The sequence below is a fragment of the Meleagris gallopavo genome, chromosome Z (assembly GCF_000146605.3).
Source record: "Meleagris gallopavo isolate NT-WF06-2002-E0010 breed Aviagen turkey brand Nicholas breeding stock chromosome Z, Turkey_5.1, whole genome shotgun sequence".
Lineage (NCBI taxonomy): Eukaryota > Metazoa > Chordata > Aves > Galliformes > Phasianidae > Meleagris > Meleagris gallopavo.
In genome coordinates this window covers 22,153,392-22,180,371 of record NC_015041.2, presented here as the reverse complement: position 1 = coordinate 22,180,371, position 26,980 = coordinate 22,153,392, and the positions used below count along the sequence as shown (strand labels likewise).

Below are 26,980 nucleotides of genomic sequence, written 5' to 3'. Positions count from 1 at the left end.
TGTGTGAGGGTAAAATTTTATGTGGAGAGATAGGTTCAGTGGAATGAATAGGCATGGCAGAAAGGAAATCTATGGAAGTGAATATCTTCACACAAATATCTGAAGAAAATAATTTTAAGTTATTTGCTCTTGCTGCCTCTGCTTCTTGTTACTTGATTTTTCTTTTCTGTGTGTTACTGCTTTGTTTCTATCTGTTACATGATAGGCTGTATCTCTTTGACAACTATGCTTGTAATAAAATTTCTGTTTCATAGGAATTATTGCAATTGACCACATTAATGAAGCAATTGACCAAGGAAATGCTGAAAAAACTCTAGAAGCTCTACTGATGCCCACAGCCAAGCTGCAGGATGTGAGACCAGAAAATGCAAAGCATTATCAGGATGTTCTGCACGATGCCAAAACACAGAAGCGCAAGGTTAGAGCTGTTGCCTCTTGTCAGAACTGAAATGTCAATTATTTTTATTTACACATGCTCTTGTCCTGATCCTGCAGACTTTGGATTACTTGTACAAATGATATAAGCCGGAGACAAGAAATAAGCACTGAGTAGTTTTCTACTACAACTTATTCTGATCTTCACAGGAGATTAATTATCAATTAATTAACAGTAAGATACATTCTGTATCTGTTAGGAATTTTTGTAAGGATCTAGTTACTAGAGATAACTGTGCAGGTAGTTATAAGTGGGAATTGAGGCTTCTGCTAGAAAGTACTCAGTCATGCTGAGGAGAGTACTTTGGGAGCTCTTTTGCTGAGAAGCCTCGGTTGCTGAAATCTGAGGGTCTGTAGTAGTGGTGGTTCTGTTCTGCCCTTGTCATGCAACAACACACTTCCCATCTTGTACATGCCTTCAACTTCAGCCAATCTCAGCAGGATGCTTGTATCAGCTTCCTCAAAAGCAGTGCCCTGGTTAACATCACAGCTTAGGGAAGTGTAAACACAGATCAGCCTAACAACTTGCAGGATTTGACTGAAGGGAAGATTAGCTAAAGCTCATAGCTCAGCATATAGAATATTCCCGCAGTTTCAAGAAGATGTCTAAAATTCACATGATGCATTCTTAATGTCAGCTGGAAAAAGTTCCTGCACAATGGCTTGTAGAAACACCTCCCAGCTATTTTGCCACCTCACCTGCAGTACCTGCTATGAAAAACATGTGCTTCTGTCATCCACTGGCAGAGCTTTTGAACTGGGTGTTGCAAATCTCAGTCTTGCTTGTGTTCTCCCATAACGTCAGGTTTCACTAATTACTGGATGCTGAAAAGTCTACTCCCTTGCTGTGTGCTGGCTGTTTCATTTGTAGTCCTTTGACAAATACTCAAAACATCTGTTTTTATGTAATAATGATTTATTAAAAAAACCAAACAGCTCTGTTTAGGGAGAGAGCAAGGCGCTGTACTGTATATGTTCCCCAAATAAATATTCAGATGCATTAATTTGAGCTAGTAGTTTAGCTGCTGAATAAGAATATGGATACCACCTTTCTTAATATATGATTTAGATTGAACTTCTCCTAAAAACAGAATTGAAAAAACTGTGCAATAAACTCTAGTCTTTATCAACCTTTTACTTTTTTGATTCCTGTTTGTAATGCAGATTGGTCTTTAGCTGTATTTAACATGTTTTAAGAGTGAGTTGTGGCATAAGGGAGTACTTGATTTACAGCTGTTAGATACGTTTGACTTTGAACTTCCTGTATTCCTTGGAGTCTGGAAAACAGATGGATTGAAACTGCTGTCTTGTTCTGACCATGCCGTTGTTACATCCCTCTGGCTGAAGAGCCCTCAGCTATGTAGAATCTAGTTCCTATAAAAGCTAGCTGACACCTACTTGTTCATCGCTTGAAAGTACAAATACGGAATTCATTTATTCCTGTAACTTTATACAGTTGCTTCTAACAGTTCTCACTCTCACTCACATTCTCATTTCAAATCAAGTGTGTTCAAGTCTCATTGAAGAGAAACCCTGTGTTTAGGAAGTGTCTTCTGAATTCCTGAAAGGTTAAACAGCTGTGCCATACTTTGCAACATTTCCTGTGTTGTGTAATGTTGTCTGACAGATACATAGGCTTTACAATTAAGCTGGCATTTTTGTTGTTTGCAATAATTGGTTAATATGTGGATTACTTAAAAGTTATAATTAAATGATGTGCTTGTTGAAGGAATGACATAATTAATTAGGAATCAGAAGAAATTGAACAGGTAGAGCCTTGCCAGATTTCTTGGAGGCACTTCCCATTTCCCACTGCAAATGATTTTATTTTTAAGTTTCTCACAACATCAAGTACATCAAGTACTTTTTATTTGTTTTACACAGTTAGTTATAGGTGTCCACCAACCACTGAGCTTATTTTGTAGGATCTTATACTCTGCATTTGTAGGTCTTGAGCTTCTATAAATGTAAAGATAACCATTTACTTTACTAGCATGGACAATTAATCACAGCTTGCTTCAGTTCTTCTAACACTAATTGTTTCCTGTGAGGATGTGGAAATATAGAGGATACTACAAAATAGTTTTCCTTTTTTGCTTACCAAGCAAGAATAAAGCATGCCTGGATTCACAGTGATAAGGGTTAGCTTTCAGCAGTCCTTGCGGGTTGTAGGAGCATGGGTGCTGACACAGTGGAAGAACAAGTCTCCAGACCAAAGCTGGTTAAGCAGCCTCAGAGGAGATGCTTCCTTGGAAGCATGTCAAGTTCTGCTTTTAAGGCTGTAGATTTTGCTGCACTTCCAACCTAATGGGATTGCAACTCTTTAATTCTGATATCTAGGGCAGAATCTGCTCTTAGCTGTGTGCCATAATGCCTCTCCAATGCTCTGTAGCTCATGAACAGCTAGTGCTTCCACTTGTTCTCATTCCCACTGTATCAAAACCTCACATTCACATTAGTCCCGCAGTGAATGTGGTCACAAACAACATATAAAATGTTTTCAAGTCAGGAATGGGCCTTAAAAGTGCTGGATAGATTCTTCTCTTGTTCTGTGGTAACTGATGTGGATTCCTCTCTTGTTCAGTGGTAACTGATATTATAGTGTCTTCTCTGTGACCATGAATTTGATATTCTCAGAAGGAAGTTCTCAGCTGCTTCCCTGAATCTAGGTAGATTCACCTGACATCGTAGCACACACAGCATAATTATAGAGAAATATACTTGAGGATGCCTCTTGTGTGGGGTTTGGAAGAAATAAATTTCACTGAGATCATGATTTAACAATCTTAGAATTCTTTTTTAAGGTTTAATTGTCAAATCTGAGGTTTATCGCTACCTGGGTTAGTACTATTCAAAATCGTAATTCCAATAACATAAATATAGAATAAAATTCACATTTCCCTGGTTATTTTAACCATTGTTAGGTATATATTGGATTGACTTCGTATTTTTGACATTAAAAAATAAAGGAAAGGATCAAGACAGCTGTTCAAACTGCTAAGGCATAAAGCTATTAGATAAAAAGAATACAAATTATCTGTGTTGTAGTAGTAATAGTTGATATGATGGATAATAAGAATAATATTGCTTGGTACAAAGCAAATAGCGAAGATGGTAAGGATCAAAAGACTGACTTTCACATACCAGAACCACTCGTGAGTCTTTAGTGTTCGTATAATCGAAATATAGCAGAAAATGATGATTGCAAGAGGCATTAAGAATCCAAAGATAGCTAAAGAAACATAGTAGTAGAACTGGAAGGAAGATACAGTTTCGCAGGCACGGTGCACATCATGGCAGGTGTAAATGCCCAGTTGTTTCACATAATAGGTTTGCTGCATTATGCAGAGTGGGAGCATGTACAAAAAGACGATGGTCCACACAGTGGCACAGACGGCAATGGCATAGGTGCGTTTTGGCAGGCTCTTGTAGGTGAAAGGGTGAACGATGGCCACATAGCGACTGACACTAATGCATGTGAGCAGCAGAATGGAGCAGTACATGTTGCCATAAAATACCACAGTTGTAGTTCGACACATAATTTCTCCAAAAATCCAGTTGTTCTTGTTGATATGGTATGCTATTTTGAATGGCAGCATGATGCAGAAGAGCAAATCTGAAACAGCCAAGTTTGTGTAGAGGATGGCAGTGCACACAGACCGGATTCTGAAAAGCAGCATCCACAAAATGATGGCATTAGATGGTACACCCAGTAAAACAGCACCGAGGTAGACAGTGGGTATTAGCTTAGTGCTCAGAGAACTAGTCAGGTATTCCAATGTGGTGTTGTTCACTTCTGTTAAAGTGGAGTCATTATACTTTTTCAAAGAACTTTTGTTTTCCTTGATATGGATTGTCTTTGTCTCCCCTTCTATAGCATGAGGTGGGATGTAATCATAGTCTCTTGGTGAAATTCCACGGAAAGTCTTGATAAGAGACACGGTTTTAATTGCAGAATCATTCAGTGAAGACTCTTAAGTTCAAACAAACAAACAAAAAACTGTTAGAATAGGTGACCTACTGGATTAGGAATATAATTCACCTTCAAGTAAGGAGAAGGGTAAACCTTTCCATCTGAAAAACAGCTTGTGTTTAGAAAGTTTGTGGTGCTCCCCATTGCTTGGTTATTCGACTGTGCTCAGGAAAAATCTTTGTTTACTGATTTTGAACCCAACCTTGAAAATATAGTGTGAATGTAATGTTAAACTGATTTTCCTGCTTATGAGGTGCTTTCAATCATCTTTATCAAAATTGTCCAACGCTAGTTTAAAGCTTGCCTTGTAGGGTTTTTTTGCAAGGTGGTAGCAGTGTTGGTAATTTGTTACATAAGAAGTAACTGATCTGGACTTGGTAAAAATTTCCAAGCAAACGGCAGCGCTACCCTTGTCACTTAGTTGAATGAAATACGTGACTGAAGAAGATGGAAAGAGCACTGCCTTGCCTAGCACAGGTTGGGAATTTTAAATTTGAAAATAATTCTAAAAATAATTTTGGTCTCCTGTACCAAATTAAGGTTACATTTCTGTATTAGATTCTGACTAACACAAACTAAGACCTTTCAGCACCTCGTACATGAGGAATGATGGTCCCTAAAGATGAATGCAAACGTTTAGACTGATGTTAGATCAAACTCATTGGAAGATGAGGAAAATTTCTCATGCACTAGGAATATTTTTTGAATCAGTAAATATCACTGACTTTGAGCAAAGCCAGTTACTCCTACTGATGCCTACTCCTCAGCGCTTAGTAGAGAGCTTTGTAAAGGCATCTACATTTCTTACTGAAGTATGAATGTGTTCCACACATGGTCTGAAAGTATTTTGCAGAATAACTGTTGCAGAATGAACAGCTGCATAAAGAATTTTTGCATTGGGGAAAAAAAAAAAGTCTTGGCTGTGTTTAATGCCAAAAGACAAGGCGCAGAGGCGTGGATCTTGAAACTGGAAGTCGGAAGCAAGTTGAAATTTGGATGAAAACCTGTGGGAGCTTCGCTTCCAGATTGAAATAAAATATGGAAAATAGCTTTATTCAAGCTCAGTGCTGTGAATCTGGCAGGTTTTTGGTAGAACACTTAGAAATCATGATTAGTACGCCTCTATCCCTTTTAGTAATTTTCTGACTGATTAATAAAAAAATAATTTTAGCTGCTATTTAAAAGATAGGTGCAAGTATGGATATCTGTTTTATACAAAACATAGTCTTTAAAATAGCTTCATTTGAAAGCAGCTATCATTTTAGTTAATTAAAAACCAACTAAGCTTACTATTCAATCATTTCAATGATTTTTGTCACAACAGTTCTCAGAAAATTTCCTTCTAATAACGCAGTCTGAGGCTGCAGTTCTGTTGAACATTTCAAAGCAGAAGGAACGTGACTGTACAGGTTAAAGTGTATCATCTCACTACAGAAATATGATGTGTTTTCAGGAAGGAAATAATGATCCCTTAGGTAAAAACCCCTTACTGAAAATGACTGGGGAAAGAGAAAGGAAATCCAAGGTGTCACTGAAATGAAATGAAATTCTGCCTAAAGTGAAACTTGCTGGAGTATAGCAAAATGCAAAGGTGCATGCACAGCCCATTTAAGCCAGTAAAGCACCAGTCTTATCAAAAAGAAATGTTATCATCTAAAATAGAAAGTTGATACAGAAAGCAGAACTGACCTGTTGTAAGAGTTGATGTTAGAGAGAGCAGTCCAGTGAAAACGAGAATCTTCATTGTAGTTTGCTAAATCCAGATACCAAAAAAAGGCAACACAGTTTTAGTTCATCTCAGTGGTGTTGGGAGGGGATTTTTTCCCTCTGTAAGGAACTAAGTCACAATTGATCTGTTCTCCCGAAGCATCCTGTAGGCATGAGATTTATGGCAAGGAGCTAGTTTGTTCTTTGTCTACTACAGCAAGAGGGTGTGACGTATCCAAATATGCACACATGACTCAGTTTCAGCCTCTGCCCAACACAGAGATTAAACTGCTTTACAGCAGCGGTTTAACTCCTAATTTACCACAGCCCTGAAGGTGATGGCAGTGAAGGGAAAAGGGGAGGTTCTGATGGAATTTTTATGTACAGGTAATTGAGGATAAAGGTATTTTCTGGAAAACTGTTTACAAAACACTCAGAGGTCACACCCACAGACCAGAAATTCCATACTGCTGAACTCTGCATGCTTCTTGGGGAGAGGCCAGAAGTGGGGAAGAGTGTGGTGATCTTGGTTTAGAAAATGCAGAGATGAAAGTAAACCACAGGGATACACATATGCCTTAAGACAACATTGCTGTGCTTCAGCTCCTCTGCATCCATGTAACAACCAGCTGTGACTGCATCCCAGCCCAGCTACCTACACTGGCAAGCCACTTACCCCCTTTTGCAGCCTCTCAAAATTTTACCTTATTTGCTGTTTTGTTGATCTCTTCCTTCCTGTTCCTCTGCCTGCATGGATGTTTTCTGCTGGTTTTTTTTGGTTTTTTTTGTTTTTTTTAAGTTTGCTTCCATATTCTCCTCCCACCACCTTCACCTAAGCCAAGAAACAGTGGCTTGCTTCCAACAGACAAAATAATTGAGTTCTGGTCTAGCTTCCAAGCTAGTGGCAAGGCTCAGCATAAACCAGGCCTGGCTCCAGAACAAAATTTGTATATGTTTTTGTATTTAATGTGCTGAAACTGAAAACCAGATAAGAAATTCTTCTCAGTTTTGCAATTCTTTGCTATAAATTCAGTCATGGTGTGGGAGTTGAGTTAATGCACACTCAGGGATTAATTCTAGCTTTCTACTACGCTTGTGTGCATCCACTGTCATGCAATTGCCTGATGGCGATGGCACTTGACTTTATTTAGATAATCTAATATGTGTTTACACAGATGATGGAAACAGAGGTGTTTTTGTGTCATTCTTTACCCAATTTTCTTTGCAATTTCTATGGATAATATATTTTTCAGATTTGCTACATAGAATTGGTCCCTATGACAGTGATATCCATTGTGAAGATGGTTCTTTGCCTGCCCAGGAGCTGTTTGACTTTGTATCTCTTTCTGGTTTTTATTTTCCATTATGTTCATGTATGTATGTATGTATATATATACATACATATATATATATATTCCCAGATTTTGATTGAACCAGTACGTTGCTGTTTCGGTCATCATCTCTTTTAAATCTCTCACACTTACTGCTTCTATGGGCAGAATCTGGTGCAGCCCAGAGCTTCGTGGTGTCTCACCAGTGCATCCCTTGTGCCGGCAGTTTTTGTTGCAAACTTCTACCTGTGGCTGTTTAAGCTGTTAACACCTACATTCGTCCAGACATAATCTTGTCCATTGTAGCCATAGGCTGGAATTATAGGGATAAGGATTATCTTGTAAGAAGCACCCTCTCTTTTATTTTGGGTACGAAGTCATCATGCAGGGTTAGCCTGTAGAAAGTGAGACCTGCTCTACTGCTCAGCTCCTGCAACCTTTGCCACCAAAGCTTAGTTATCACTGCTAAACCTGAGCTGGGTTTTTACGCCAGCTTTTGTCACCATTTTGTTATGTAGCCCTTATTCACACACTCTCCTCAAACAAGGGATTTGGAAAGAAAACCAATTTCCTATGTGCTACTATCACAGGGCAGGCTGATAATTGCATTTATTCAATGCTTCAATTACTTTGCTTATGTGTTACAGAAATGGAGATATTTCCAGCTCTACTTAAAATCTCTATTAATCTAGCAGGATGGAATCTTCTATGTGTGAAAGCTTTGAGAACTTTTGTTTGAGCAGCAGTTTAATCTACTCAGCAAATAGAATATGAGCTTGTTTTACTGTTCATTTTAAGTGGTCCAATTACTTTTAGTGGTCGTGGGCTTTGAGAAGGGAGTTTGTGTGTTAGCTCTATCAGTATGTTCAAATACTATTTTAAATTCATTTTTGTAAGGCGTTTCTCTATCCCTTTTCCAGGAAACCCAAGATGAATCAGCGGTTCTGTGGCTGGATGAAATACAAAAGGGAATCAGTGATGCCAATAGCAATATAAAAGAAGCTGCAATCTGTAAGCATTAAGCTTCATCTCTATTATTCTTATTCATCTGTATTGTTCTTGTTCTTAGTCTTGGTTTTGAAAAACTGAAGTAGATGATTATTTTTTTTTTTCCCCTTCAAGGAAGTGCAGCAACCTTTTACATACACTGAAAAAAACAAATGATTATTCTTTGTCATACTGAAGTTAGGGTGATTTATGTCTGCAGGGTTATTGTTGGCTTTATCTGTGGTTACACAGGTTAATGGGTCCAAAATTTCCAGTGTCAGACTACTTTCATGTAACTGTTGAAACAGAAGGAAACGAGGATGGGAAGATGTGTTCAAGAGTTTATTTTGCTTCTTTAAGACTAAATGTATGTACCTTGATGTATGTTGTAAATCTTTCAGAATTTGCTCTAACAACTTGTTTCTATATAAGGCCTTTCATTATATAGCAAATAAAGATGAGGAACATATACTTCAAAACACTTTAAAATTACTTAAGGACATATACTTAAAAGTACTTAAATACATACTTTAAAAGTATTTAAAAGAAATAATGAAGAGCACTCAGGCTTTTTGGAATAGTGCATATTCTTATAGCCTCTGGAAAGGAGGAAATGTGTAGGAAGAAATGCTGAGCTGCAGTCTGTCAGGACAAGATGAACTCAATGCCTTCTGCGAGTGTAATATAACTAATTTTGGTAAAGTACCTGTACATGTAATTACTTTGGGCTGGCATAGATCTGATGTGAGGTTTCAAGCTTCCAATTGGTCTGGGTCACCTCCTGCTTGAATTGGCTCCAGTGGCAGATGGGATGAGACTGTGCCACCTTCTTTTGCACCCTGATAGGTTAAGTACAGCTTCTGTATTTAGCTTTCATTAATGCAGTGCTGTCATTTGTTTACTTATAGGCAAGCTATGTCAGTATTAGTGCTTTGAAAATTGTGTGTGGAACAAAACAAAACAAACATGGCCAGCTATTACAGCATTAAACCTCCTATCTGCTACAGAAACAGCCAATGTAATGTTACTATTTTTGATCTGCCATCCTAATTCAACCAGTGAGATGTACTGAAGACACTTAACATCAGTTACACATCTAACAGAATCATCTGGATTGTGTTTGCTAAGACAGGGTCTGATGCATGCATGCATGTAGAGCTGATACCCACTTCTTCCACAAAAGGAGCTTCCTTTCAGTGCTACCCAAAGGCATGAGAAAGCCTAAGGAAACATCTGGGCACAGGGAAGGGAAGGAAATGCATAGCTTATAAACAGATGTGAGCTAAAGAATGACTTGAAAACATGCCTATTTGTGTCTAGTGCTGTAAGAATCTTACAAACAGATCACATAAACTGCTTACAGAAATCAGTTATTATCCATATATCAGTACCATATGATACTGCAAATGATAACCATAGCTCTGCTACCAGTTGTTGCAATGAAGCTTTCTTTTGCGTAATCCATGCCAGTTTTCACAGTAAATACATAACTTTTCGTAATCTAGTATGATCAGTAGAACTGTTTTAAGAAGTCCCTGTTGAAAGAAGTACTAGAATCCTGTGCTCTGCCCTCCAGGTTGAAATGAGGCAGTATCTGAATAGCACATTCGTCAGAAGTGCTCTAGGATTTTGGAACTAAAAACTGAGATTTCCCCACAGTACAGAACCTGATACTTGCTGTAACAAATGCATCCTGTTTTGGGAAGTTAACATGTTCTGTTCACATAGTCTAAACTTAGAAAGCTCAACTCATTGCTTGGAAATGAACTTTTATTTTTAACTACCTCTGAGGATTGGTTTTTGAAAGGCAAACAAACACTAAAAACTTGTATACAAATGTAAAGGCAATGTAAGTCTTGTTTTCGTTTCACTCTGGACTAAATTTTTTTTAGATTTCTGCATAAATGGCAATAAAATCTGCATAAAAGAGGGTACTCATCAGTGACACTGGAGGAGTTTTGAACACTCCTCAAGTTATTGTAGTACTTTAAATAAGCATTTTATACTATGTATTAAAACTTCTCAGACCATTGCCTTTACAAACCGTCCTGCCAGTAGAAGACTCCGTATCTTTGTTTAGGAAGACCTGTTTGGCAAACACTTCTTAATTCTTTGTGGTGTTTGCTGTGCAATTTGTATCACCTTATTTTGTATCTCAAATTATTGTAGTCCTTGTCCAAGTGGAGTCAAAATGAGATTAGTCGAATATTATCTGTGTAGCATGACAGCTTTCAGAAAGAGCTATCAGCGCAGACCTTCAGCTTTAGACAGGAAGGGGCTGCCTGTTGAAGTAGTGCCTGTTTTTTGAAAAGCTGTGTTATAGAAGAGAGCAGAGATCTTTGGCCCCATTGAGAGCTCAGGCTTATCACGGCGGTCAGCTGCATCTTTGTGTATTTTTGCTGCTTAGAGGGAAGATGGGTGCGGAAGAGCCCTTCACTGTGCTGACCTGCTGGAGGAGCAGGTCTCCATGCTGCCTGATTAGGATGGCTAAGGCCTCATAACTCGTAATGTTACAGGACTATATGGGCCTTAATTAGAGCAGCAGAGTTAACTTAGCACATCAGTGCAAATGATTCATTTCTATTGAATTGGTATTTTCTCCATGCTTTTCTTTCCTTATGCTTTCCTGCTGAAATAAAGGCATGATTAGTTAGAAGATGATAAAAAGCTAGGCAACATGTATGTACTTTTGTGTTTTCCAGCACCCAAAAAAAAAGAACAAAAATACTCAGTTACTAGTGACCAGAGCTGAGAAGGTGGATGGGAACATATATGACTAGGGCTGAGCCATCTTGGCCAGCAGCATATAATGCTGCTGCTGATGTACTGCTTCTCTAATTCCTCACTGCTGAGGCTGTATGCCTGGGCACCATCATACCACGTGTGGGCATGACTTACTACAGCCTTCTAGGAAGCATGTGCTCAGCACAGGGCTCTTCTTTTGAAGCACAAAAACATAGCATGATGCAATCTGGTGGAGGTCCAGATGGTAGTGGTGTGATATTGTATACTCCCTTTGTTTCTGAGCTGGCTGCCATGTTCTGTGGAGGCGGATCTGTTTCTGTTCAGACAAAGCTGAGTATAATCATTCCACTTCAGTCAAACCAACCACTGAGGAAAACTGTTTTTTGCTGAGATGGTGTCCTCCTGCATGTAAGCCAGAACTTCTGACACTGAGCACCTTTTGTCAGGTTTTAGATGGAAAAACATGCGTAATCAAGCAATGAGAGAGGGACCTTTTTTTGAAGAGTGAACCCTTTTTAGCTTGGTGCAGGAACACAAAAAGTGTAGTGTTTGGTGCTGCAGTGTGAAGGGCAGAGTGGGCTGCATCGACTTAACTGCTATATAATATATGGCATTCCAGCTGTATACTTGTTCCTCTGTGTATGCACCTTGAGCTAAGATGTAAAGGAACATCATTTAGGATCAGAGAATTAGTTTCTAAGCAGTACCACATATACCTCTAGTGTGCAGAGCCTTTCAAATTGTTGTGTGCTGCTATGTACTATCAGGAGTAGAGGTTTCACCTCCTCTGGTGATGGTAGGGCTTGCACAGAGAAAAGGATGCTTGGGAAACCCTAAATTGGAGCACATGGGTAACTTAGTGTACCTGAAAGTTAGAGCATGTCTCACAACATTACTTTTGTGTGCCCTGAGAGCAAGATCTGCATCACTGACAAACTCAGCAGCATGAGCTCACTGCACCAGTGTGGGACCAACTTCCAATTTGAGGGGTGAGGAACACTTGCTTCAGGATCCCAGCTATGACGCTGCTGCAGTATTGCAAAACTTTGCTGAAGACAATTGGAATTTATTCCAATTTTTCCTGGCAAAATTGAATCTGCATCTCTGTCAGGTTCCTGAGTGATGTGGTGCCTGCTGGGCAGGTTGAATGAGGAGCACCTCTCAGAGCTTGTCCTGATGTCAGCTGCTGTTCTACTGGATGGGGAGCAGCTCTGCCCTCACTGCTCTCAGTCTTCTGTGATGGCATTCCTGCCTGTTGGAAAGCTGTTCTCTGACATACTCATCCCTGTGAGCATGATAGAGGCAATAAAAAGGTGAAGCACTTAACTGCTGTGTGTGGCATGCTGGTTGTGTGCACCAGCATAGAAATCCATTATCAGAGTTGCTAGAGGATAGAACTGTGGATATGTAAAGTATAAAACAATTTTCTGTTTTTATTTTTCCCTAGTGGCTGTTGGGATTTCGATGATTAACAGGAGCTTGGAGAAAGGTGATTCACAGCCAATCCTGATGACACTGCAGTCCAAGTTTGGCTTACGAGTTGTTTCAGAATGTGCTGAAACTTATTTCAAGAACCTCTCAGAAGCCCAGAAGCTGAAAACTAAAGATGGTAAAAATTGTCCTGAACAATTTGTATTATTACAATTTGTATAACAGTTTGGTATTTCACTGTCACTGAGGCAACTGGGAAACTGGCATAATAGAGTGACTTACAATCACTATAAATTAAGAAGGAGGGGGAGGTGGCTGCTAATTTTTGAAATGCATTGAGAAACGCTATACTTGCCCAAGTGCTTTTAACATGATGGTGAACTGTTGCATGCATCGTCCAGAGCTCAATGCATGCTGATGGAGTTAAGTCTGGCTACAACCAGAGTCTAAGATGAAATTAACCTTTGAGAGATTCAGAGAATTCTCTTTGAATGTCAGTAGTGCATCCCACCAGAAAATCACATTACTCCCTGATTTTGTCAGCAAAGGAAAGTGTTATACTGTGTGCTTCAGCCTTAAGGGCTACTGTAAAAGGTCAGGCTCTGCTGGAGTGTCCATGACCCATTTATGGACAGTGTGGTTTAAAAGAGAAACAGGTACCTGCAACATGAGTTTGCAGATGGCGTTTTGCACTACTGATCTTATCAGTTGTACTTAGGGCCTTTTGTCCATGAGGAAATGAGGTTTTTCCTGCTTTTCAAGATGTAGCCTTGTTTATCAAAGGCAGTGATATGGTCACAGGATATCTCTGGTGGGAGCTCACTGTCAATAAGGTCCAGCGTCTGGCCAGGAGATGGCAAGACTGTTTTCTTAGAAGCAGTCTGCATTTTTTCTGGGAAGTGATGGGAGACATGGTATATGCTGCTTCAGCATTAAACTCAAAAGCATAGTGTGCTGAGTTGATGAAGCCAACAGTGTACAAACCTCACCGATATTTTGTTCTAAAAGAGTGACGCTGCTCCATGTAATAAGGTATTTTGAAACATCCTTATATAGTGACTTTGCATGTAAAATGGCTCTGTAGCTAAATGTAGAGATGAGGAGTGGGTAGAGAAAGCTGTAAGTTATCAGTGTAATGGGACATATCTGATAACAGCATATATATTGCTTTCAGATTCTAATGAAAGTCCGTGGATTAAAATCATAATGAAAAATATGTATAGTTACTACTACAATGTGGAAACTGAGGAAGGTACCTGTGTTGTCCCTGAAGGAGTTCTACCAAAAACTTCCTGGTTAACTGCTGAAGAAATCCAGGTAGGTGGCTAAAACATTTACTTTGATTGCAAGCTAATGAAGCATACGTGAGGGACAGACAAGAAGACATGGCAGTATCAAGGGAAGAGGCTGTGCTAGGTGAGACTGAAGATCTTTTTAGTTCAGTATCTGCTTCTGACAATAGCAGCGTCTTCTGTCAAAGATGACTATAATTGCAGTCTCCTGTGGTTTTCTTATAACAGTGCTTTATAGACTTCCTGATGGGAGGCTACAGTGTTGTTTTTAATATCCACCAATAGACACTGATGCAGGGAAGTCTGATTACTTTTTACACATTCATATTTTTTTTGTCTTCATATTGTCTCATGACAAAGAAATTAATGATGTGTTTGGGTGCAAGTGTAAACACTGTTTTATGTTTATGCTATACAAACAGCTGAACTCACAATGCAGGTCCTTCACAGATTCTGACTGTATTCAAGAGAGTTTCTGTAAGCAGACTTCCTTGGTACAGTAAACAGCTCTAGATGACTGACTTCTACAAAAATCTTAGAAGTATTAGGAAGGCAGAACTCTGAATTCTAAAGTATAAAAAAAACTTCTCTTCCCAAAAGCATATCAGGCTTGAAAGAAGTAGATACCTCTCATGAAATAGTAGCGAAGTACATAGGTTGCTCTTAAAGTAATGCCTCTTATTGATTTCTAAGGAAACTACAACAGATACAGGAGCACAGTGGTACTATTTGATGGTGAAAATTCTCAACTACAAAAGAATTTGCATCAACACAATCACCACCATTAACTAAGCATTTTTGTCAGCAGTGGACAAGAGCCTGCATGCCATGCTTGTTTAAAAAATATATATTCTGCAACATTAGAGGTGAACCAGTGTTTCATAGCTGCTATGACGGCATCACTGTTAGTAAAATGTTGGCCATGAATTCCATCTTCCATCTGCGTAGGCCAAGGGAAGTCAGAGGATGCCAAATCTGGACCATATAGTGGGTGTGTTAGCACAATCCTGCCAAGCTTGGCAGTGTGCTCCACCATCCTCAAATTGGCATGTGTCCTGGTGCTATTGTGTTGCAAAAGCAAGGCTGTCTTCTTCTCTGGCTTGACTCTGCAAGTTCAAGCCTTCATCATGATGTAGTGGTTGAAATTGATGGCTTGTCTGTGTTCCAGGAAATCATAGAATCATAGAATGACCTGGGTTGAAAAGGACCACAATGATCATCTAGTTTCAACCCCCCAGCTATGTGCAGGGTTGCCAACCACCAGACTGGGCTGCCCAGAGCCACATCCAGCCTGGCCTTGAATGCCTCCAGGGATGGGGCATCCACAACCTCCTTGGGCAACCTGTTCCAGTGCATCACCACCCTTTGAGTGAAAAAATTCCTCCTAATATCTAACCTAAACCTCTCCTGTCTCAGTTTAAAACTATTCCCCCTTGTTCTATCACTATCCACCCTCGTAAACAGCTGTTTCCCTTCCTGTTTATATGCTCCCTTCAAGTACTGGAAGGCCAAAATGAGGTCTCCCCGGAGCCTTCTCTTCAAGTTAAACAAGCCCAGTTCCCTCAGCCTTTTTTCATAGGAGAGGTGCTCCAGCCCTCTGATCATCTTAGTGGCCCTCCTCTGGACCTGCTCCAAGAGCTCCATGTCCTTCATGTACTCCAGAAATCTAGAAGGATCACACTTTTCCTATTCCATAAGACAGTGTGAGGTCTGCATCTTGAGCCTTTTCTTCAGTGGGAAATTCATGTTAGCACTCCATGAACTGCTGTTTTGACTCTGGCTCATAGTGGTGACACCGCTGCTTATAATTATACAGTCCAGGAAACTGCCACCTTCAGCCTTCAGTAGTAGGTCCTGACAAATACGCATACAGTGTTCTTTCTGTTCTTGTGTGAGCATTCATGGGAGCCACCTCTTGCAAACTTTGAGATATTCCAATGTTGCCACCACCATTTCCCACATGTTGAAGCCAATATTCATTTCTGAACACGCTTCCGTGGTCGTAAGTCACTGATTTGAATGAATGAACTGACCGAGATACTCTTCATTTTACGGTATGACAGCTGTGCATGACTGTCCAGAATGTGTCTTCCCATCACTGCTGAAATGCACCACACACTGCCTCATTGCACTCCTGTTTTGTCTCCAGCAACGTTCAGCAAGTGTTGATGAACATCAGTGGTTGCCATTTTTTTCTGCATGAAGAAATTCAATGACATACCTTTGCTTCATATGCACTTGCACGTCAGACACTACTTTGTTAGACTGTCCCTCTGCTGCCACCGGTCACATGGCAACAAAATATAATGGGATATTGGTGGGACAGTTCAACCTCTACTGCTGTACCAACATTTGCTTCCGACACTACGGACAAACATCATAAAATAGGAGACATTACTTTCAGAGCAGCCCTTATAAACATTCACACTGATTAAAATATAGGGGAAAGTTGGATGGAATTGTATGTGATGAACACCTCCTGGGAGGTGGTTGAGTCACCATCCCTGGATGTGTTTAAAAACCGTTTGATGTAGTGCTCAGGGACATGATTTAGCGGAGGGTTGTTAGAGTTAGGGTAGTACGGTTCGGTTGTGGTTAGACTTGATGATCTTTAAGGTCTTTTCCAACCTGAGAAATTCTGATTCTGTGATTCGATAAGCCATACAGATAGAGAGAATACAGACCAGATTTCAGAATGGTTTTGACTTTGACAGGGTTTTCTTGCTTAGCTCCTTTTAAATGACCTTTTTCTGTGATCTCTTAACAGAACATTGTTGGGCAAGTTACAGCAGACTACAATCGGGAGCAGTTGTGGCTTGCTAATGAAAGTCTGATTGTTCGGCTGCAAGCCCAAGCAAGGGGATTCTTAGTCAGAAGGAATTTTCGGGACAGAAAAGCATACCTCCGAAACCAGGAACCATCTGCCATCAAAATACAGGTATTGTAGTGGAACAAGAAGGTGATCTGGCTTGGGACACTTTGTGCGTGTGACAGGTTAAGTGGCTGATCACTGCTGACAATATTAACTCAAACTATTTTCCTTAGCAGCAATACAGTCTTCTGCTTCTGCTCATGCATTCCCATCTTAGTAGGAGTGTCCATGCTTTTAAGTAGCAAACTCCCAGTCTTCAAAGAGTAGATCGTACCCACCTGCAATCTAAACTATTTAAATGGAAAAACTTTAAATACATAGCCCTGGCTTTATTCTGAGGTGCTCAAATCTTGTGTGGCATAGCTAGCTATACACAAGACAAAATCAGAAGCTTCATTGAGTATCGATGCAAAAATTCCTTGGAAAAACACAAGTTGAGAAATGCATTCCTTTCTACACTATCCAAACTTGTAAGTGGTTTGCCTGTGCTCCATGAAGTCATAACTGGGTAGGGAGTGGCAGTTAACCTGGTATTCTTGGGCTCTGGCAGTATTACTTGGACTTTTTGAGTAAAAGGCCACCTCTTTTTAAAAACAACTTATTCAACTCCTGAAAAACAATCAACCAGAAACCCCTCCCAAAATTATAAAGAAATGTACAACTGATTGTTTTGATATCTATAGTAACTTAATGAATTATGATATTTAATACTATTAGCTGTTCTCTGAATTCCTTTAACTTCTCTGCATGGTACATGGGCTCAATAAAGGAATGCACTGGTGCTTGAGGAATTTAGGGTCTGTGAAAAAACTATGGAGAAGTTTAGGTAAATGGAGTTATTGTCTGATTGTCCTCCATGGCATTAAAAGAGAAATGACTTATGGAATGCCAACAAGTAGAAGACAAGAATGAAATCAAGGGTATTAACAAAAGATAAAGCATAGTAAAAGTTGAGAGCAAGCAAACATATTATCTGTCTTGTTGAGGTCCTTACCAGAGTTTGCTTTTGAACCACCAAAGTTAGCCAAGAGAGGGAACTGGGAGGTTTTTGTCTGTGTTACAAGGTGATGGTACTGAATGACTTAGGAATTCCAGCTAGGAATTACTTAGGAATGAGGCTAGGAAAAGAGCAATGTGTTAGGGCACCATAAAAATACAAGCAAACTTACTCGTGGGCTAATTAACTTGTTAGTACAATGACAGTTTTTCTGTATGTGATACTCTTTTGTTAGTGATTTCAGTGCATTTGCACATAGACTTGAATAAATTTTTGTCTCTTATTAGTTGTAATGGTCTCTTGCTTATAGGCTTTCTGGAAAGGATTCAAACAAAGGAAAAGCTACATTGACAGACTAAAGATGCTTCAAAGCAACGTTGCTGCTATTATCAAGGTAATATTACACTGAGCCTCTGGATCTGAGTATGCTTCATTCCTTTAGTTGGTACTCTAGTGCCTGGGAATCTGAGCTGAGCAGCAGAAAATGAGTTGAATTTATGCTCCAGAAGTTGACATGGTGTTGAAAGTCATTGACAGCTTTAGGAAACAGAAAATCTATTGAAAGCTGGGTGTTTAAACTCTGTCAGGCTTTGCTGAGCATAACTGGCTCATAATAGATTTCCTTGCACTTCCCTTTCTTAATGCTAAGTTACAAAATATTGGAAGTAATAGTGTTGTCATTTCATTAGAAGCTGCCTAATATGTCTGAAAAATGTTTGCTTATCTTGGACTGATAGGAAATGGTCAGGAGTGGATTGTAAACAGGACATTGATTTCTTTTGAGGGTGGCTCATTTACAAATGACAGCTTAGGCTTGCAGATAGAAATTATTTGCAAAGATAATGCTAGGCATATTCTTAGAGCCTCGAATTCAGCCTGCTATTTTATTTAAAACCCTTTAATTTGGTCACTGAATTGTAGGAGCCTAACGCTGCAATCGCCTAAGACCCCAAACTTCTGAGAACAGTGCAGTGTTTCTTAAGCTGTAATTTAATTTTCAGATTCAGTCATGGGTCAAAATGTGGCTCGCAAGGAGAGCTTACAGAAAGAGACTGCAATACTTCAAGGATCATGTAAGTCCTTTTTCTTCATTTTGAACATGGAGAAATAAAGTAGGGATAATATGACAGCATGAAGTGTTTCTGAGAATCTTAGTAATGAGACTGCAGGCTCTGCAGTAAGCTTTTGAATGGAAATGTGTCCTAACTTCCTTCTTTTTCTTGATTTTTGTCCCTTCCAGAATGAGGAAATCGTGAAGATACAAGCATTTCTCAGAGCAAACAAAGCCAGGGAGGATTACAGAACACTAAGTAAGTGGTAAAACATAATTATTGGATGTTTGGGAGGAAGTATGTGACTATCAATCAGTTTTTTAAAAACTTTCATCCAGGACTTTTTAGTATAGGTGAAAAACAACCAGGCTACAACTACTTGCACCTGCTTTTGAAGAAGTATGAGAAACTGTTTTATATAGCTGTACTTACATAGTATAACAAATATTCAATTCTTGCTCTAAATGGCATAACCTTCTTTTCTGCAGTTCAGATTTCCTCCACGTTGATCAGTTTCCTGAGTTTTTCAGTGTTTTTTATTGCTAACTAAAAAGTCTGTTTATTGCAACTTTTCAGTTGGTGCTGAAAATCCACCCTTGCCTGTCCTGCGCAAATTTGCCTACCTCTTGGACCAAAGTGACTTAGATTTTCAAGAAGAACTAGAAGTAACAAGATTAAGGGAAGAAGTAGTTACAAAGATTCGATCCAATCAACAGCTGGAAAAGGACTTGAATTTAATGGATATAAAGATTGGACTTCTGGTGAAAAACAGAATCACTCTTCAGGTCAGCAGGCTGTGTTCAGGTTCCTTTGGCATCCCAGCAGCATGTACTGACCACTTCTATGTGTTCAAGGAGCTTAGGATTTAAAGTTAGAAGACACATGATGGTGGAAGTAATCTCAAGTGGGGGCACCTAAAGCAGGTTGCCCAGGTTGCTGTCCAGATGTTTTCTCAGTATCTCCAAGGAGGGAGACTCCTGAAACTCTGGGCAGCCTTACCAATACTTGATCCCTCGCAATTAGTTAAAATTGGAAAATAAAGGCTTCCTTTGCCTTGTCTTACGAAACCTTATCAAAATAGCTTGTGCAACAAGTTGCTCTGTTGTCCCAAACAGTATATCTGTTTGCTACTGAATGTCACTCCTGGTGGTAATTGCTTGGCAGATTTTAAGCATTTTTCCTGTGGTAGAATGTGGAATAGTCCTTTGGAATAGTCCTCTGATCATATTTGAGATCTTGTTCATTAATTAAAGGATGAATGAGTCTTTAAGTGAGATTATGTTTCCCAGACAGTCAATGTTGCATAGCTATACTGGTGGCAAGGTAAAGATGTTCAAAAGATCAGCTAGTGACTACAGCTAGTATCAAAATGTACTAAGTTCCCAATAAAGTATCTCGTAGAAATCTTTAAAGTATTGGAAAAATGTTTATCTTTTTGCTTTTTTGGTGAATATAGTATCTAAATTTGTATCTCACTGTCTACAGGATGTGGTATTACATAGTAAGAAGCTTAATAAAAAGAGCAAAAATCAGCTAGAAGAGATGGTCATGGTTGACAAACAGGGTATAAAAGGCTTGAGTAAAGAGAGAAGAAAAAAACTGGAGGCTTATCAACATTTATTCTACCTTTTACAGGTAAGTCATGGTAGCAATTAACATGGTAGCAAATTGCTAAAGAAAAGCATGAGTGCTGCTTACTTTATTCTAATGTTTACAAGAGTAAACAGTGCAAAAAGATTTCCAATGAACTGTAGTATATAGACCACCGTAAAATGCCATCTCCAGTTTCTGGTATTTCCTGTAACTCAGAAAATCCTTACTATCCATGAATTGTGCAAGATATAATGCTGTTTGTCTCGGAAAATAGTGAGATAATTTGTTCGTTTTTTGTAGACTAATCCCACCTATCTGGCGAAGCTGATTTTCCAGATGCCTCAAAACAAATCAACCAAATTTATGGATACAGTCATCTTCACTCTCTACAACTATGCATCCAACCAACGAGAAGAATATCTACTTCTCAAACTTTTTAAAACTGCTTTAGAAGAGGAGATAAAGTATGTGCTTTTACTACAAAATTTTAGTTATCTTATAAACAGTTCAATTTGTTTGTCATACCTGAATAATGATAATAATTTGATTAAATTTTTCAGTTGCTGTAAAACCTTGTATATATGTAATTTGTTTTCAAAATAATTACTTGTTTCTTAATTAAAGCTATTTCCAGTTTAAAAAAAAAATTATATTTCTATGACGGAGAATATTTTTTATAGAATTGCTTGAAAAAGTAATTGGTAAGGCTTTTGCTTTTGTGATTAGGAGTTTAAGGGTGAGGAAAGTAAACGTAGTTTCTGAAAATGCAGAATTGGTGGAGAGAAAATGAAACCTTGCATTTCACAGATATTTCAGCTCAGAATAAATATTTTACTGATCACTTACTATGCTCTGTTCCAGGCACAAGCATTAACTCATATTAGCATTCAGAGAATAACTGTTAGATTGTTCTGTAAGAGAAAATTATATGAAGTAGACAGCATAAATGTTTCAACATGCAAACATAGATAACTGCATACATAAGATCTAAGAACTCTTCTGTTGTTGATACAGCTCTAAGGTAGACCAGATACAGGACATTGTCACTGGAAACCCTACTGTCATTAAGATGGTTGTCAGCTTCAACCGAGGTGCTCGTGGACAGAACACTCTGCGCCAGCTCCTGGCACCAGTGGTGAAAGAGATCATGGAGGATAAATCCCTCATAATCAACACTAGTCCAGTGGATGTGTACAAGTCATGGGTAAACCAGTTAGAAATGCAGACTGGTGAGGCCAGGTGAGCAGGGGAGATAAATACATCATACCGTCTCTTGAATACCTGAGGGATCCTTCAGTTCAGTTCCCTTTTTCCTTTTCTGGCAAACAGTGCTTATATCCATACTTCCTTCCTGCATCTTTTGGAAGCACAATGAGAAGTTTTCTTGGAAAGGAGTGCTTGTAATATTTTACTTTAACCCGATCTGAACAACAAAAGTTCATGACCACTTTCCTGGTCATGAACTTCAGAAGTCACGTATTTCATCTTTGTGTGTAGTTAACCATGCCATAAAAAGATTTACCCAGGTGTTATTATAATTTAATAGTAATGTCCTGTCCTTCTGAGGAACTATAGATTAGAACTTATAAAACCCCTTCAGGGGGCAGGCAGATGATGTCATGTGCCACTCCTACCCAAATTAAATTCTCTCTCCAAAAAAAGCTAGGGCATCTGAAACATTTGTTGCAAACTTCAGCTGTATTTGTCATGCTTCTTTTTTGTGTTCACCGATGGTCCCTATGAAGTGAAAAGAAAAACGTTCATTCTCAAATATATTTAGCAGTTCGATGTCTGTTTGTTTCACAGTAAATTGCCATATGATGTTACCACAGAACAAGCATTAGCGCACACAGAAGTTGTCAATAAACTGGAATCGTCGATTCAGAGTTTGCGAGCTGTAACTGACAAAGTTCTCACATCTATATTCTCATCTCTCAGTATGATGCCGTAAGTGCTGAGTGAGGTCTCTTCCAGCTTCCGTTCATGTGAGCAGTGAAGCTTCATGCAGACTTCACCAACGGTGATACTTTCCAATTACATGGCTTGATATTTGCTTCTCAAATGACATTCCCAGTAGAGGGAGTGGTTTCCCCACTTCAGCTCTGCTTTGGTCTTGTGAATGTCTTGAAACTTCTTGTATTTTCCACTGTTGTCTCATTTTGTGTTTTAAGTGGCTGACGAAAGAGCCAATAGCTTGGGTTACTAATACGATTTGTTTGTTTCATGAAAGTCTTTTCATTGTTTTACTTTTCATCTGTTCCATTCCACGTGTAGTTATGGAATGAGATATATAGCCAAAGTTCTGAAGAGCTCACTCCATGAGAAATTCCCAGATGCAACAGAAGATGAACTACTAAAGGTAGATTTCCAAGGGCAAACTGCCAACAGCATGTTCTTTTAATGCCAAAAGGGATTTTTATTTGGTATTATCATTCTAAGGAACTGAGAACACCAATCTTTGTTGAAGGAATCTGGCATTACTTGGGTTTTGAAGGGGTAATGGAAGAGAAGGAAATTCTGTTGCTGCAACATACCTTTCTTAACCTGGGTCCTCAGCAATTCCTAGTGACAGTGCTCAACCTGTTTTGGAAAGCCAATTCAATAATATTTCTTACCAGGTTGGAATTTGTGACATATCTTTCTTGTTTTGTACCCCACCAGCAATCCTTTCATGAAAAACACTGTGGTCTTGACTTTTTTTTTTTTTTTCTTCCCTGAACTTAGCATATTTAAAGTCATAAACAGGGAAAAAAGTTTGTAAATTAAAGATAGAGGAAGAGTTCTCAAAACAAATTATTGCTACATCCTTTCATTGAATTACACTCAGATGGTTGTAAAAGTGGAAATGAGGCTTAGGCTGAAAAGCATGAGCGAAGAGCACAGTACTGGCATAGTGACCAACCTTAGGCTGTCACTGTCATGTTGCCTCTCTAGAGGGCCTTAGGAAACTTGCTTACTGAGCCAACAGTCAAGTGAGAGTCTGGAAACTTTTGCATTAGAACTACTTGCATTTAAATAAATAGAATTCTCAAATTTGCTTTTATTAGTGTTTAATTAAATTGTTCTGAAATTGCAAGATATTCATTTCAATGGGACTTTCCTGTTATCTTTCCAAAACTCAGTGTCTTTATAAATAAATAAAACTCTTCTCTTAGTGCCCATTTTGAATGCTTCAGATTCCTCAGCTAAAAAATTAATTCTGCTTCTGTACCCTAGCAGTGCTTTGGAAAATCTTGCAGGCAGCATTTTCCAAGTAATTCCAACTGTCACTTCAGCAATACAGGTTAAAGTATTGCTCAGCTTTAGAAATAAGTAGAAAATGAACATAAGGCACTCATCTGTGAATGCTATTTAAGCTGGAGGTTCTGCAGGTGACTACACATAACATGAGGCTAACTGCAGAAAAAGTTCTGTTTCTGCAACCAGGAGGGATCTGAAATAGCCATCCGCATGATGCAAACCATTGTAAGATTGCTATTGAGTGCAGTTTTGGAAAACCTGCTCTCTAGACTCTTTAAAGGTATTAGAAACAAGGGGTCCTTTGCCAATTAATATAGCTGTTTGTAGCACTCCAGAAAATGAACCTATGCAGATGGACCTACCAAAGTGTGTATGAAAGAACAGTTGTATGTGTCTGTATGCATTCAATTCAGTGTCTTACATTGTCTTGTATAAAGACGGCAGTACCAAAGTGAAACCTGATTGTACAAATCCATTACTGATGTTGGGAGAGTCTTTAAAAGGCAAAATTTTCAAATACAAAGAAGATCAAAAGTTTGGAATATGATTTTTTTTTCCTGTTGGCTAGAACTAATGAATGTAAGAACTGAACTTAAGGATGCGCAAGTGATCTTTCAGGAGTTGTTAGGACAAAAGATTGATTCCACTCCTATGTTAATATGCCATTTAGTACTTTAATGGACTAGACCTTTTGTGTTAAATGAGTGTTTTTGGACGCTTGCTGAAGTATTGGAATAATTTGTGGTGAAATGAGCATATAATTTTTCTCATCCATAATAGTTAAATAGACATCTCAGAGCCATTTTAAACTGAATATTTTACTCCAGTGTTTAAAAATAACAAACTATAAATAGTCTTGGTTTCTGGCAGTTGTTGGAATATGAATTAGAAGACTTTGAAGCATGCCTGGTAGGTTGCTGACAATCAAAACCAGATGGTTGTCTTTAATAGAAATATTCTAATTTAAATCAAGCAGTTCTATTTCTGATTATTCTGGTAACTTTATGTCACTGCTTAATATTTTGGGAAGAGCTTGCACAAGAAAGTGATTGGTGGCATAGAAGTATGCATGCTTGTTTTTTAATTATTCTGTAATGGCATAGTGCCCATTACTGTGACTGCATCATATAAACATATACAGACACTTTTCAGTTGGCCATGTAGGTAACATGTACATCCCAGGAGTCTTTTCTCATCATTTTCTACCAACAGTTTGTATGATCCAAGTCAAAAATGACTTGTAAAATTTTGCGAAATGTAATTATTGTATGAGAAGCAAAGTTCTCTTCATCTTCTTAGATTGTTGGAAACCTCCTGTACTATCGCTACATGAACCCTGCCATTGTTGCTCCTGATGGTTTTGATATAATTGATATGACGGCTGGGGGCCAGATACACCCTGACCAGAGGAGAAATCTGGGCTGTGTGGCAAAAGTCCTTCAGCACGCTGCTTCTAACAAACTCTTTGAAGGAGAGAGTGAACATCTGTCATCTATGAACACTTACCTCTCACAGACATACCAGAAGTTCAGGTATGGAAAGCTCTGACAAATAGCTGTACAGTGCTACAGTAAGAACACTCTTCTAGAATGAGTAAGGCAGACAAACTAGCTCATGTGAATTCTTAAATAAATAAAAATACATTGATCTGCCCTGCCCAGAGTTAAAATTGAGAGAATTTATCGCTGCAGAAGTTGAAGTAGTAGCATGTTGTATTTCTATTTGAGTATTACATGGACACCTATCAGCCCTGCTGATTTGGTTGCAGTAGGATTGCCACAAATACAGAATCTGTGTGTTCCTCAGCCAGAGCTGAAAGTTTTTTCTGGCAAAAAGATTTAAGATGAAAGAGTTGCTTTTTTCCATTGTTATTCTTTCATTTTTGTGAAAAAATTTTATTCTTTCATCTTTGTACTGTCATGGGAAACATGTTTTGTTACACAAAACACTGAGTGTTTTGTTACACTCAGGGACACACATTTGGTGGGATTATGACCCATCTTTTGAGGTGGCTGCTATTATTATCTGGCAGTATTCTTGTGTCTTGTGACAAGCTCATTTTTGTAACATATGTCTTTGTCATCCATCTTTAATGAAAGCAAATATACTGTTATATATATAATAGTATATACAATGGGTATCCTTGAGAGAGCAGTCATGTACACAAGGGTATTTATGCAGCTTAGTCTTTCTATTTATTGAAGATGCTATTTAAGAGCATCTCATAAACATGAAGAATAGGATAGAAAGTATAGCAAGAATAACAAAAGTTAATGAAGGAGAGAATGTATGCAAGTTGGCCCTTTGATTACTACAAGATTATTTCCGTGAAAACTTAAGACATAACTTTTAAAGCACTAAATTCAGACCTCTATAAACATTTTAAAAATGTCAGTTTATCATTCCTTGCTGAGTAAGGATAAAAATCTAACATCAACAATAACATTTCAACAGCCGTAGAGGAAACCATCATTAGTGTTTGAAGGAATCTGTCAGGGACAGTATATTTCCACATCAACACAAAATGTTGATTGCAGATAATAAGAGAAATATAATACGTGTTGAAGACTTGATTGTGTTTTTTGTACAGCCTAATTAAGGAAGAGAAACAATTATTTATTGTTCTCAATTATTTATGTCATTTTTTTTCCTTAGGAATTTTTTTCAGACAGCATGTGATGTTCCTGAACCAGAGGAGAAATTCAATATCGATGAATACTCTGATATGGTGACCCTCAGCAAACCTGTCATATATATCTCTATTGAAGAAATTATCAATACCCATTCGGTAAGTGAATATACTTATCAGGAGACCTGAGCTGTATGGATTGTAAATAATTGTGACAAACTGTCTCTGAGGAAAGTGTAAAGTCTGTTTTTCTTTCTTTTGAAATAATTTATTTAGTACCTCCAACACTCTGGAATTAAGTATTAGATCTCTCTTTTCCTGTAAGACTGCTTCCACTCATTATCTTGAATGATGATGAAAATATAACATTGTATGATGTGGGGAACATTTTCATTTTCATCGAGTGTGGCATTGCTAACCTATATTCATAAATACACTTCCTCATCTTGGTCAAGACAGTGAGTCTAATTTGAAGTTACTGTTCGTCTGGGAAAATAGGAAAACCCAGTGCATTTTGTGACTCTTGCGTCATTTGTTGTGTTGGAAGCAGATGCAAATGTCTGATTGAGAATGGACTGAAGCTGTGGCTTCCTGTCAGTTCTTTGTGCTGGGTAAAGAACAGATTAACTGCAGTCTGTAGCATGACTCATTAGGGTGTAAGTTAAACATCTGCCACATGGTACTCATAAAGCTGGG

The 26,980-nt window shown here is 38.6% G+C and overlaps 2 protein-coding genes across 5 annotated transcripts in view; one reads left to right on the top strand and one right to left on the bottom strand.

Moving 5' to 3' along the window:
• Window positions 1–26,980, top strand: part of IQGAP2 (IQ motif containing GTPase activating protein 2) — a 96,501-nt gene that overhangs the window by 60,753 nt on the left and 8,768 nt on the right. For all 4 annotated transcript variants that reach the window (XM_010725545.3, XM_010725543.3, XM_010725544.3 and 1 more), the window contains 16 exons: window positions 255–418; window positions 8,367–8,457; window positions 12,626–12,787; window positions 13,784–13,926; window positions 16,669–16,839; window positions 18,081–18,164; window positions 18,772–18,843; window positions 19,011–19,080; window positions 19,399–19,607; window positions 20,308–20,457; window positions 20,716–20,879; window positions 21,430–21,654; window positions 22,222–22,362; window positions 22,690–22,774; window positions 24,955–25,187; window positions 26,311–26,443. In XM_010725545.3, the coding sequence (XP_010723847.1) occupies window positions 255–418; window positions 8,367–8,457; window positions 12,626–12,787; window positions 13,784–13,926; window positions 16,669–16,839; window positions 18,081–18,164; window positions 18,772–18,843; window positions 19,011–19,080; window positions 19,399–19,607; window positions 20,308–20,457; window positions 20,716–20,879; window positions 21,430–21,654; window positions 22,222–22,362; window positions 22,690–22,774; window positions 24,955–25,187; window positions 26,311–26,443 (2,297 nt within the window). The remainder of the gene's footprint in view (window positions 1–254; window positions 419–8,366; window positions 8,458–12,625; window positions 12,788–13,783; window positions 13,927–16,668; window positions 16,840–18,080; window positions 18,165–18,771; window positions 18,844–19,010; window positions 19,081–19,398; window positions 19,608–20,307; window positions 20,458–20,715; window positions 20,880–21,429; window positions 21,655–22,221; window positions 22,363–22,689; window positions 22,775–24,954; window positions 25,188–26,310; window positions 26,444–26,980) is intronic.
• On the bottom strand, window positions 2,288–6,389 carry F2RL2 (coagulation factor II thrombin receptor like 2). Its single transcript, XM_010725541.3, has 2 exons — window positions 6,098–6,389; window positions 2,288–4,408 (listed from the first exon to the last, which is right to left on the bottom strand). Exons 1-2 carry the CDS (start codon window positions 6,150–6,152, stop codon window positions 3,327–3,329), a joined length of 1,137 nt encoding a protein of 378 aa, XP_010723843.1. The 5' UTR covers window positions 6,153–6,389; the 3' UTR covers window positions 2,288–3,326.

Excerpts from the sequence above, each read along its gene's own strand:
- F2RL2 (XM_010725541.3), bottom strand. The coding sequence starts at position 6,152 with ATGAAGATTCTCGTTTTCACTGGACTGCTCTCTCTAACATCAACTCTT. Across the intron at positions 4,409-6,097 it reads AACATCAACTCTTACAACAG|AGTCTTCACTGAATGATTCT; the intron begins GTCAGTTCTGCT and ends TTTGAACTTAAG.